This window comes from Anopheles ziemanni, chromosome 3, assembly GCF_943734765.1.
Source record: "Anopheles ziemanni chromosome 3, idAnoZiCoDA_A2_x.2, whole genome shotgun sequence".
In the NCBI taxonomy this organism is placed as follows: Eukaryota; Metazoa; Arthropoda; class Insecta; order Diptera; family Culicidae; genus Anopheles; species Anopheles ziemanni.
In genome coordinates, this window is record NC_080706.1 from 42,846,576 (window position 1) to 42,860,288 (window position 13,713).

At 44.0% G+C, this 13,713-nt stretch overlaps 2 protein-coding genes across 2 annotated transcripts; one reads left to right on the forward strand and one right to left on the reverse strand.

Moving 5' to 3' along the window:
- Window positions 1–26: 26 nt before the first annotated feature.
- LOC131284777 (uncharacterized) lies at window positions 27–2,223 on the reverse strand. The gene is made up of 4 exons (XM_058313636.1): window positions 1,164–2,223; window positions 472–563; window positions 200–305; window positions 27–121 (listed from the first exon to the last, which is right to left on the reverse strand). Exons 1-4 carry the CDS (start codon window positions 2,221–2,223, stop codon window positions 27–29), a joined length of 1,353 nt encoding a protein of 450 aa, XP_058169619.1.
- A 5,286-nt stretch (window positions 2,224–7,509) lies between these two features.
- Window positions 7,510–8,897, forward strand: LOC131288540 (uncharacterized). The gene is made up of 2 exons (XM_058317680.1): window positions 7,510–8,208; window positions 8,286–8,897. Exons 1-2 carry the CDS (start codon window positions 7,525–7,527, stop codon window positions 8,895–8,897), a joined length of 1,296 nt encoding a protein of 431 aa, XP_058173663.1. The 5' UTR covers window positions 7,510–7,524.
- Window positions 8,898–13,713: the final 4,816 nt, after the last annotated feature.

Sequence of the window (13,713 nt, forward strand, 5' to 3'; positions counted from 1 at the left end):
CTAAAACAGAGTTACCCAACGATGGATTATTTCAACAATCGCCACGTGAGAAAAAAGACAAACTCTGCGAAAGTAATTAAACTGCACCCAAGAATGAATCCTCCGAGTCCACCGATGTATACTGTAAGTAGAAAAGCCGTATCAAATAACAAAGCATGCTGCGAGGTTTTCAATGAACAAAAAATAAGAATAATTTTACCAAACACATCAGACAAGCCGAAAATGATATCTCTGTTGAGCTGCATCTTTGGGTAGTCTGTTAAGCCCCACTGAAGATTTGCTCCCAAAAACCATTCGCGTGATCGCTGCAAGTTTTTGTTTTCATATTATAATATTGAAAAGGTGTCTTTAATAATTTAAACAGTCTTGTAAATAGTTGTTGTTTTTTGTGTTTACTGGACTGGTGAAGGACTTTCTGTAGGCTTCTAAAGAGCAACACAATTTTATAAGTGGGACACACATGGTACGTACATGTGCTTGGATGAAGAAATTGGAATCGTCACAGTTGGGCAGGCAGTTACAGTCGATGACCTTTTTCTTGGTTCGTATCGTAATCATTTCATCTGTGAAGGAGCAAGTTAGTTTAAGGATTGTATTTTTATTTCCATCTCTTTTTTCACCATTCACCAGAGGTGGAATAAGCGTTTTCCAATCTTTCCAAGAATCTTTTATATAATTTAGTTAATCGTTTTAAAACTCAAGAAGTAATTTTAGTTAAATATTTTAAAAGAAAAGGCTAGTGCATTATTACTATATTTAGATATGTGCTACACTACTTTTACTAATCCATGTGCATTATTCTCAGACTATTCTGAGAATTTTTATCTTCTTTAATAACATCTTTACACTGATATTTTTAATATACGTTAGTGCATCAATCTTTTATGTTTTAATAGAAAATATCACGAAAACGTGTCGTTTGGTGACTTTTTCTTGATCAAGACGCAAATTACATAATTCAGTTACATCATTCTCACATTGTCATATTCTTCATTAACTTTCATTCGACAGTAAATATTCAACCACATCACGCGTTTGATAAGACCAGCTATTTTTAAAATTAGAAAAATATTATGGGCAAACAGTACGGAGATCTTGGAAGATCGGAGCGCCAACAAGCTGCTTAGTTACCTGCTTACTCTATGAGCCACATTGCCACTCACCCGATCGCCGTCCAAGGCAACGTAATCCCTCAAAGTCACAGATGCGGTAGCGGAAGTTTCCTTTCCCGATGGGGCGATAGAAGTGGGGCACACAACCGCACAGCTTGAAGGCTAGCTTCATGCGACACTCGATGCGGCACAGGTTGTAGCTGTACACGGGGCTGAATAGTAGCAGCTCTCCTTCGTGCGTGAAGCGGCACTGACGCTGCCGAACGGACAGATCACGAGCATTGCGAGAGGTAAGGATCTCCAGTGCCATCAGCTCGACCGTCGTGTAGTACGATTCCTGGAACGAGTACTGCCGCTTGGAGATCTCGGCCACTTCCATCGAGCCATGGAAGAAAACCTCGTAGGAGCTCTGTAGCTTGATCAGCTGACCGTAAACTTCGCCGTCGAGCGGATGAACCACCAGCGGGGGAGGCTCGGGCCCCCGGTCCCAACGGCGCGCCTTCCAGTACTCGTACGAGGTGTACTCGGCGATCCGCGAGTTCACCGCGAGGCAGAGGCCCAGCTCCGTGACTACAGGTTGGACGGAGAGGTTGCGAGAGGTACCACTGTTCACCTGCGGCATGAACGTCCAGGACAGGTTGTACAGCAGCTCCATGTAGTCGTAGCCGGCGATGCCGAACGTCTTGTACATGGGCAGCTCGAGAAACGTCCGGTAGGACACGTTCGCCAGCAGGACCACGAACTCGCGGAACTGTTCCGCGTCGTCCTCGTCGAAACCGCGCAGCTTGATGTACTCGGCCAGCTTCTCCTCATCGATACGCCGATGTGAACAGATCGTCAAACTTGGGAAGCTGGTGTTCCATAGGTACATGTTCCGGTCCATGGAGATGACGGTCGGTGACGTCTGGAAGCGGTTCCAGATGCGCTGAGACAGCGCCACCATGCCATACACACCGATCGTAATGCAGCTAAGCCAGACCAGTCGCTCGAGAATATGCAGACCACTAAGCACCAGGTATCGCACACCGTGGGAGGAAGTTGTCGTTAGTAGATGGACGACGAACCGCCTCGTACGGCGCACCAAGCGAGCCCGGAGTCCCTGTTGCTCCATCGTGAACACTAACGCAATAATGGCCACACGTCGGTTAGCCGCTTGTCCGTGTCCGAAAATTCGGCGGAGAGCCTTCTCATGCTCGTTAATTATCGCATGATTACTGTCTGGCAGTATACCACCTCCTCCATTTCGCCAAATGCTTGTACCTTCTATCGTTTCTACCGTATCACGCTCATTTAATTCAATTAACGCATGACGAAATGTCGATCTAGATGTGGCTCGAACGAAATCCCTACGGTCCCCAGGTTTCATTCCGATTAATCAACCACTTACAAACGTCGTGGGGGAAGAATTAATGAGCCTTCTCACTGCAGTCACCGGAGTATCGTTAGCATCGATTCGAAGACGGCCCCGATTTCCCGATAGCCGTTTAAATAATTCATGTCATCGGAATGAGTGTGCCCTTTTTTTCGGATGCGATCGATTTGCGCGCATTGGTTTGCCGTAATGGTTTTGTTTAATGGTGCATCCCTGGAGGCTAAACTCTGGTCCGGCTTTTTATAACAAGCAGCACAAATATTCTTTTCTATTTCTTGTTGTATCCATTTTTAATTCAATGGCTTAAAGATGTGCTTTGAATTTCGGTCTCAGCCTTGTTTCTATTTTTCATAAGGCGTTCTTCTAGTACCGCCCTGTGTCTTTCCTAATCCGCAAAGTAATCGTAGCCCTTCCATCGAACTTGTTGCAAGTATTTGCCGTCTCAAAGGCTCAAGCACTTACGGGCGCCACCATATTAGACGCGTGGCTCTCCTCTGCAGCGAGGAAAGTGCCGGAAAGGACATTCTTACGCCCGAGTGTCGTCGTAAGCAACAAACGACCATGAGTTAGCACTCATACGATGCCTCGAAACGAGTCGTTGGCTGGCGCCTGGTGTGATATGGCAAGAAATCAGAAAAGCGCGTCCACCGGAACTGAACAAGCCCTATGTAATGGCTAGCACCAAGTATATGGCGAGTATAGGATGACACTACATCAGAATAAAATTCCTCTTTACATGGTTGGAATATTTACAATGAAATGGGTAAGGTCCGAAAGCGGTTAACAAGTACCATCCATGAAAGTACGTCTCGTAAGTCATCTAAATATGACGGGTTGAATAAAAATGGTATTGACTGTATAAAATGTAAACCTTAAACCAGTTTGAAAACAGCATTTTTTAAACTGAGTTGTCTTGCATTTTTTGGAATAGTATTAACAGTCACATCTTAAAACCAGAAACTGTATTTGCTAAAGAAAAAACAAAATCAATCCTGAACAAACATACTTCCTACGGTATCTTCATCCGAAGGTAAACACTTCAACGTCGAAGCGATATAAATACCCTTCCGATGGAGCCTGATTTTTGGCCTCTCGAGCTGACGAGTAGTTTCAAATGTATTTTGCGTTGATTTTGAAAGGCATTTCAAGTGTCTAAATTTATCACAATCCTATGCAACAATAGTGATTGTTTTGAATTTTCCAAAGAATTAGGAGAGCAGGAGTTAGAAATTAAATGGCATTAGTGTATGCAAATAGCGTTTTATAATAGCTTCTATGGTTCGAATTGTTTTATTGCTTATTGTGTTTGTATGTAAATGCAGGTATATTTGGTTTTGTAAATTCAAATCTTCCATTTTACAAGATTCTATTGATTTACTATTTGAAAAAATTATAACAAAGAGAGGTTCACAAGGAGGAGGAGGTAAACAATATTGCCTTCAAATATTGTAAATAATAATAAAGTTATATGTAGGTAATTAAAAAACATCAGGCTTTTTGTAGTGACAGAGGTTGCAAATATTACACGATCATACACACTGTATTATTGTCCTTGATGTACTCATATTTAAAAACCATCTTGTCTGGTTTTAATAGTACAGTTTAATTCAGCATTCAAAGTGAGATTTGCAAATAGCTGCAGTTTCAAATAGTTGCATCACAATTTAATTCGAACCTCGCCAACATTCATCACATGGCATGGCTTTTCCCACGCCACACATTATTTTGACGCTCACATTCTGTACTTTATCGACATCATCGTCATTCATCTGAGCAACCCACGGAAACCGAGAACGAAGCCAACCCCGGGCTAGAAGAAGGGTGTCATTATTTTATTATTGAATTCCTTCGACGATTATTAGTGGAATTCCTTCGCAGCAAAAGGGAGAAGTTCGTGAGAAAATTAAATATCTTAACTTCATCAGCAGCTACGCACGGGCCACTTCAACTCAGTGACGCCCTTTTCTCGACCGAACCGAAGGGTAGGGCGTTGAGTGGCGCTGTTGACGACTATCTGTTGAGCTGCGTTGTGTCGAAGAACGTTTTCTTAGGTCAATGGAAGCCCCTACCCGGGCGCGGTGGAAAAAGGCACATAAAAAACGAACATACCCAAACGGAGGATATGCTGAGGATGACGCAGGATGTCATTTTGCTGGCTTTGATCGGCCGTAGAATGGGGCGAATAGAATTCTCTTCACCACGTGGCCCGAACGGAGGGGGCATTTGCCTATTCTCTGGTGACGACTTTTGCCATTTGATCGTAGTCTGCTGAATAAAAAGGGATGAGAATGATTATGCGTCGGGAAAACAACGTTAGGTATTTGGAACTTTTTTGCATTTGGCCGCTACCGCGCCAGCCTGCTGCCGTCGGGATTTCGAAGCCTGGATGGTTAAAAATAGCACACCATTCGGTATTGATGAATTGAGTCACACTGGCTTGGTATGGCATTTGTCTTCTTGCCAGTTCTGTAGCGTATAATTGTTTGTCGAAGCTTAGTTTGCTTGGGCGTTGGCGGTAGATCACTAGAATACCAAATGTTGGGTATTTCAGACTGAAGCAGCAAGCAAGTTGTGCGCTTAACAGACATTTTCGAGTTTATTTATCAACCAATTTTCATTTTTCACAACGTAAAATTTTTAGTTTGAACGCATGAGAATTCGTTAACCGTTAATTGTATCGCATATCGCATTTACTATACTGCATTGAAGATTCTTTCCTATTGGAGATTGAATAAAAAACTGGACATGCTTGGAATTATTTTGGATAATTTAAATTTTTTTTAAATGTTGGCTATTAGATAGGTAAGTTTTACTTTGATCTTTAAGATACAATACGATAGGAAAAGAAAGGACGACGGTTTTTGGATGTAGAATAAAAAACACTTTTGTTATTCAATCCCTATTGAAAGAACAATTTTATACTAAACCGATCTATTACGATTACATAAGAATTGATTATAAATTTTCGTTCAACATGCCACGGTTAAAATAGGCCATGTTAAAATAGGGACCGATTGTACTAATCATCAACCCTAAAAACAAAAATAAAAATAGAGTAGGAGAATACAAAGTTAAGGGTACTTATTAAAGCCACTCGAGTTTGTTTAACTTTTGGTCAAAGCTTTTTAGTTCGTCCCGGTATTTTCTTGTCCTTCTAATCCCACTTGAGTGTTATTTTTTAAATTTATTGTGCCTACGCGGAACATCTTTAGGACATTGGACACATTCTATTGATTTGCTTTTTTTTTGTTTTCAGATCGTTACGGGTCACAATGGAAAGCAGAATCCCAACAAACCTTTTGAATCATTTCTAAAGTGTGTAAATAACTCTGGTTGCCGTATTTTGGATTTAAAAACATAAAGAAAATGTCTTTGTGTTTGGTTAATAAACTAGCAGTATTATGAGTTTTTGTACGTTTTTTGAGAGTATATGGTCATGTGTTTTTAAACATATTTGATTGTTTGGAAACAAGATTAGTTTTACTGCGACGACTTTTGTTGTTTTTTTTTGACGATATATACTACGTAACTTGGTACCGATCAATGTAACAAATCAAATTTCACCTTAGTTGTTATTCATGCAAAACTGTGTGGGGATATGTGTAACAGATAGTCAATTTGGAGTAAAAAAATTTGGTCAATCCCTGTTGCATCGAACACCAGTTCTACTGGTCACAATATGCGAAACAGGATAAAAAAACATTCCGTTCCTGTCCACAACATAAAACCAAAATTTGACCAAAATATTAGTCCACGATGAATAATAGAGAAATGCCTTCCTGTGTGGGTAAGGAAAAGGAAAACATTAAAATAACCACCACCAATACGAGAATATGCACATGAAAAACGACTTCCTATTTATCAATTGTGAATTATTTACTTGTTTCCTAATGAGAAACAATCACTTCACGCAAGGATGAAGAACTACCCCGGAGGGCACCGTTACCGTGCCATGTGTCAATCAGAAAGCCTTCTATCCTTTCGATGTTTGGCCTGACGCCAGTTGGCATCAGATCGGTTTGTTCGTAGGCTAGCGACAACCGTGCGCCATTCGTGGTCCTTGGAGCTCTTGGAGTTTAGGAGGAAAATGTTACTAAAAGGCTATGCCTTCATCGTTACGCTAATTCATATATGGTACGGTGCGTCTGGTGCTACGGATCGAATCCTCGAAAGTGTATCTCCACCAAAGGCCATATTCGGGCAGGCGGTGCGAGGCCTCCTATCTCGTTACTTCCAGAGTGCACGGGTGATACTTTTTGGCAGCTACGGAGCGCACGAGGAACCACCGCATGAACGTAAGTATTGACTGAAGGCTGAAGGGGTTGTGGTTGTGTCCCGTTTGAGAACCGCGTCTATTCGTAATGCCAGTGTTTGCTGCAATCAGGCGACCGCTGCTTACCTTTAGCCACGTGCTAAAAGTTCACCCGGAAGAGCTGGAAGTTTGGATGGATGACGACCATCGTCAGGAGAATGTAACAACTGCCGGAGTAGCAAGCTCTGGCGCGAACCTTTTCATGCTCCCGCAACATAGTGAGATTGGGGTGGTACTAATATTCGCCTCGGTGAGACAGTTCCGCCGCTACTGCGAGGATCTACATCCGCTTCATGCCCGCGAGCGCTACGTGCATGGGAATTATCTTATTCTCGTCGAGCAGGAGCAGGTGTCGATGGAAGACCTTCGACCAGCCGTTTCCTGGCTGTGGCGGTACAATTCGATCTTGAACCTAATGGTATCGATCGGGACTCAGCTTTGGGAGGAGGGTTCCGGCACCGTGGTAAGTATTACCAGGCACGCTACTTTGGTTCGAAGGGTAAGGGACATAAAGTTCCTAAGGCTTCTTCCAAAAAGTATTTGAAATTCTCCAAAATCCGTCTGTTCAGGACTGATGGTGAACACCTTTCGTAACTGCCGTTTTGCAGAATCTGTTCGTGCTGAATCCTTTCCACACGGATATCAATGATCAGCTAGTGGAGTTGAAGGTGCTCGCTGAGGCAGCTAGTTTTCCAATCTCTCGCGACAAACTGAGCGTGTTTAACGGCATGCCGATACGATGCACCGTGTTCCAGCGGAATCCGACCTTACTCTCGTGGAACAACCTGCCAGAATCGTACCGCAACGTTCCGTACGTCCGCCAGTCCGCCCTGGCAGCCAACGGTTCGAGTGGGTTGGATGGAATGCTGCTCGGGAACTTAGCGGTGGCCCTTAACTTTACCGCCGAAACGATGGATGCTTCCGACGGGCTAGAGTACGGCTACCGGTTGGCGAATGACACCTTCGTCGGTTCGCTGGGCGACCTGCTCGAGTACCGTACGGACATATCGTTCAACGTGCGCTTCATGAAGTACTACGACACGAATGCGACCGAGTTCCTGCAACCGATCTACTCCGACCAGCTGTGCGTGCTGTCGCCGAAATCGCTGGAGATTCCGCAATGGTTGGCGATCTTCCTGTGCTTCCATCCGTACGTTTGGGCCACGTTTGTGGTGATCGGGTTCGCCGGCGGTTACGGATGGTACGGGTTGCGCCGTTGGGCCCTGCGTAAGGTGCAACGCTACGGCGACCATCTGAGGCGGGGCGATCGGGCCAAGTGTACCACACTGTCGATCGAGCTGTGGATGGTGTTGCTGGGTGCCAGCTCGACCCATCTGCCCGTGCGAGCTATCGAACGTTTGCTGCTGTTGGCCTTTCTCGTCGCGAACGTCATCATATCCGGAACGTTTCAGGTACGTGACTCCCAGTGACACTTAGCCCCACTCCAAAGAGTTAATCTCTCCCTGGGCTCCACCGAATTATCTCGTAGGGTACTCTTACGACAGCCTTTAGCACCAAGTCCTACTACAAGGACATCAACACGCTGGAAATGTTGGACCGGTCGGGGTTTCCGATTGGGACGTCGTCCCGCTCCCTGCTGGACATCTTCGGTAACGACACATCGAGCGCCCTCTACCGCTCGCTCAAGGGTAAGCTGCAGATTCTCAACGACTCGGCGCGACATCAGGCCGCGTTCCAACGAAATATCTGCTGCATCGAGCGACGCTCGGACGTGCATCTGATCATCAACACCGAGTACATCCGGGCCGATGGTCAACCGATGCTGCACGTCATCGAGGAGTGCCCCCGGGTGTACTCGCTGGCGTACATCGTCCGGAAGGGGTGGCCCTTTGCGCCGTTGTTTAATGACGCCATCCTGCGGTTCGTCGAGTCCGGTCTCTGCATGAAGTGGTACGGCGACACCGAGGATGCGCTGACCTTACGGAGTCGGTTGCGTCAGATGCGCGAACGCCAAGCCGAGCAAACCCTCCGGAAGCTCACCCTTATCGACATGCAGACCTCGTTCTACATCATTGTGCTGGGAGTCGCCGTGAGTTTGGTGGTTTTTGTCTTCGAAGTGTTTGTCGGCAAAGGTGATTAACTCGGTGTGCATAATTCGAGCAAAGACTAGATCCCATCCGGCAACATTCTGGTCTTTATGCAAGTAAACTAGCAATTAAACATGATACAAATTTAAAATAATGCACACAATAAAACCGTGGTTCGTGCGAGATATCCTTATACATTTGTGGAATATTTTCATTCTTCTTGCTTCCAAGATTTGCCTTTCTTTGCACCACCGTGGACATAAATTAGACATACAGAAAATTTGAAAAAAAGCACATTTTGCCCATCAGATCCAGCGCGCATTGGGATTGAATTTCCACGCTTCGTACGTTCAAGTGGTTTGATTCGTTCAAGAAAATCTTACCATTGCTGATGACGTCTGAATAGGAAGCTAATTTAGCAGAAGGCAGTTCAGTTCTTGTGTGTTCAGTGTACATGTGTGCGTGTGTATAGATATGGATGGTGGGAGTTTTTTTAATATAATCATATAAAGTTCACCATCTTACATCCCCATCCGGTTATCGACAGTTTAATATGGAGGTGACATGCACTGCGATTCGATAGACAGGACGACCTTTGAGTTTGCCCTCCTACTCACACGGGAAATGGATTGGAAATCGGTGTATAGGAGGAATATGAAACCGCCGAACAAAATGCTCTCGTATTTATAGAAAAAAATAAAAAAGCGTGTAACAATCGGCACTCCGGAAACGTGCAATAAAGTGTTTGGATGATTGAATTACGCTATCACAATCGGCGGAGTGTCTGGTGAATTCAATAACCGTGTAACACATTCGGGCAGTGGTAGAGAAAAAATGTAAAACGAACAAAACAAACTAAGATTCAAAACACAAAAAGAGTTTCCGGTTTATGCGACAATCAATTCGCTATGGAAAAAATCAAAAACATTAGAGACGTTTCCTTCCGGGTCTGATGAGTCAGTTTTAACACAATATAAATGTTAAAATACCTTCGTGATAAAATTGTGCTTACAACGGATGTTTTTCTGCTCTTCAAATTGTCATGCAGAACCATTTTCACTGGGCCATGGGACACGTTCTCGGGGAGCGGCCATTTTTCCCGGAAGGGAAACCGTCAGGTTCCTCGCTTTTTCTCGGCTGCGGTGGGCGAAGGAATTGCTGATGGTGCCAAAACACAAGGTTGACAACCGGTAAACGGTGGATCCTCAACACCTGATTAGCTTGATTGATGGTAGATCACGCGGTGTAAACGTGCAAAAGTCGATACTTAATGTTGGTTCATACCGCTACAGCGTGAAATGCGGAGCGCAAAGGAGCGGAAACTTTTTCTTTTTCGGCAACTTTCTTTCGGACAGCAACTGGTGTACCTTTCTGTTTTTTTTTTTCTTAGAAGGGACGAATCTTCAGCTCGTTGGAAGGAAAGAAATGTTTTACTTAACACTATCCTCAATCTTAAGGGTCAGTTTAACAGAAGGTTTATTCTCTTGCCTGGCAAAAGAAAAAACGCAAGCAACATTCTTTCAAAAAATTTTCAAAGTCTGCTTCTCGCTTCTCATCTATTTGCCGGGTCGAATAAAATGGCTTACTCAGGCATATAAATTGTCAAAGACAATTAACAGACAGGTCGCAGCATACCATGTAACGAGCCGAAAACCGTGGGAAAATTTTTGACAGTTGGTTAAAATTTTGTTTACTACTCACGAACAGCGAAGAAAGTGGGGTAAAACTGCAAATTTGGTATGTTTCATCAAAAGAACAAAGAGTTGAGGCGTTCGAAATATGTTCTGGAGGAAGACTGGGTATAAAGCAGACCAACACACTTAATTTCGGCAATCACAGCGAGCAAAAGGATCCATATCCCATGATTTCACACAGAAGAGCAGTTTCTATCCGCAAGACCATGGATACTGTGATCTACAATTACCAACTACCTATTTCGCGAAGATTTTGGCGGAGATCTCCCACAAGTAAGCTGGAATTTTTAAAAACATTTTTTTAACCAACTGTCACAACAATGGCGGAGCAAAAAACAGCTTTGACCCGACCTGTCTGTTAAATGTCTTTGATAAATTGTGCTTGTATTTAAAGCACGATAAAATCAATTAGAAACACCGGTTTGAATGATGAAGCCGCAACCTGTGTGAATATATGGAGTGTTCAATTACTCTCCTTTCGTCGGTAGTGGGAATTAAAACCACAATCTGTTAAAGATAAATGCCGACATGCTACACCCGTTTGCCGAAGGTGCATTTGAAGCTAATGGAGTAATCTATCAGTCGACTAATTAAACGACTAGACCGCAACATGTCCAGCGAGTTTAGCACGCTCTCGATATCCGCCGATGGGTCGAGAAAACGGAAGCACTGCGTGGTAAAGTTTCGCACGTTAGTTTCGAAGCTAAAAGCCGTGTGGTAAAATAATGCAGAACCCAGATCTTGGGTATTTCAGCGGGAATGAAATCGACTGCGCATTGAGTCAATTAAATCGGTATTGATTGAATTTGCGCCCTCCCGGTAACACACGTCACGCTGGCTTGATAGGACCTTGTGACGCAACGGCGTTAGCCCGGGTAGTAGGAGTCGGAGTCGACTAGAATGTGCTGCTGACAGCTCCGAGTGGCACTTGATGATGGCGCCAGGATTTGAATTCAACTGCCCCGTCCGCCGGTGGCCGTGTCTGCTCATTTCCGCCCGTGCCCCGGTTCGAATGCAACGCATGAAGTAATCATCGATCGGGATGCCCGAGGGAACTGTTGTCATGGCGGTGGGTGGATAAAGAAAAGCGTACGGCGGCGGTACACGGATGAGGGCTGTAATTTTGCTCGTTTGCTTTTATGTTTTAGAGACGGTTTTATAGTCCAATGGTCTTGGTGGCTGCTGTACAATTATAGGAACCTATGCAAATGTGTTCCTAGTTCGCCATATAGAGCTTGGGAATTTGTATAATGGCTTAAACGATGAATTTATTTGTTGGTATTTATTAGTATTTAGTTAGAATCCATGATCAAATAGCGTTGAAACGTATTCCTTATCGTATTGGTTTAAGACCCTACCAAGAACAGAGAATTGAATTAAATAGAAAATTTCCCATGTTCAGCTCACCTAACCCGATTTGATATCCACGATAAGATTATATTTAATCATTTTTGTCAGCGATTTACTACTACTGTTTTTCGATTTACTCAGTTATTATAATGCAATTTTTAAAATTTGTACTTTTGATGATTTTTTCATTTTTTAAATTTTCCAAAAACTCTTGGCACAGTACAAACAATTTCTATCGAAAAGTAAATAAAATCACTTCTTATTAAAATTTTTGAATTTAATTTAAGTCAAATTAATTTAAAACTTTCAATACAGTTTAGAATTAGAGTTTTTCAAAAGCGACTTAAAATTATGTTTGTAGAGCTTTTATTCTTATAATGCAAAATTCGAAAAAATCAGAGGAAGGATTAAAAACCCAAAAATGGCATACAAAGAGCGAGCGAGACGATAAGTGTAATAAATGGTAGTCTATAATAATCTTAAAATTGTGAAAATGTGTTCTTGTGCTCAGTAGATTAAATGTTGATTGTCGGTGTGGGTTTGTGTAAGTTTGTACAGCTGCCGTTGTCTTGAATAATTTCTAAAATAGCAGAAAGAAGGGAAGAATAAGATAACTAGCTCGATGAACGATTGAAAATAGAACCAACAGTGAATCACGAACCAGAACTACTCGACTGCAGGACAAGATTACGGTCAGTATCCCTTTTGAAGCGGACACTTGTTGATTAACTGTTGGCCTTCATGGTCAAATTCAGCGCCTCAACCAGTGCAGGACGAAACAGTGCCGAGTGTAGCGATGGCGATAAATCTGTTATGCAAATTGCGGTAAGTGAGTAACTGATATCATATTGTTGTAATTTGAATTTCATGGGCAGTGAAGCTACCCGCAGAACCCTGCACCCAAGCAGGCAGATTGATCTCCCTAAAAGGGCGAACAGTAAACCACCTTCCCACCCACCAAGGAGGGATACAAAGAATCCCGCATGATTTTTCTCCCGTCCTCCCCCATCCGGACAGCATCCAGCGGAGACTTTTGCAACGGAAACGGAACCACTGGGTGGCGACCAATGGGGAAAACCACCGCTACCATTATTCGATTGACTTCCTTTTCCCTCTCGGGACGTCGGTTCGCTTTTCCGAACGGTGAATTCCGGACGAAATGTACGCACATAAATTTTCATCACATTTCTCCAATTTACGATAAACGGGCTGGAAGACGATAACGACGAGGACGCCGACGACGACGACAACAACGACGACTACCGGGTATCGGAATCGGTCAGAATCGATGGAACCTGCCGTGGACGGACTTCAGCACGAATGGATCCTGAATCTTCTGCCCACCCGGCTCATCTGCCTCACCGCTGCCCGACCGTTACCCGGAGCGTCTTGCAAGACAAGTCCCGGAGCGGAAATGGAAACGGGACGCTACTGCCACTTGTTGGAATTGTTCTGTAATCGTTTTTCTTTCATTTTTCCCACCCAACGTCTTGCGTCGGTCGGAATGTGTTCGCCCTGTTGCGCTTATGCGGGCGGATGCCTTTCCTCGTTCATTTTCACCTTCCACCGTCCCGTTCCAAGGGGGTTTGCAGCGGCTAAGGATAAACCCAAGAAGTCATTTACTTTTCTTTTCAATTTTCTTCCATCTGCTCCGGTAGCACACGAACACAGCTCGAAACCCGAAGATTTCCAACCCATTCTGGGGTGAAACCGTGACGGCAGGCCGGGGGTGGAGGTGTGCTGGCCGGAGAGGGTGAATTGAAACGGTTCTTTCATTTCCGCCCAAAGGAATCCGAGTGGGACGCACGATACGCAGGTCGCGAAG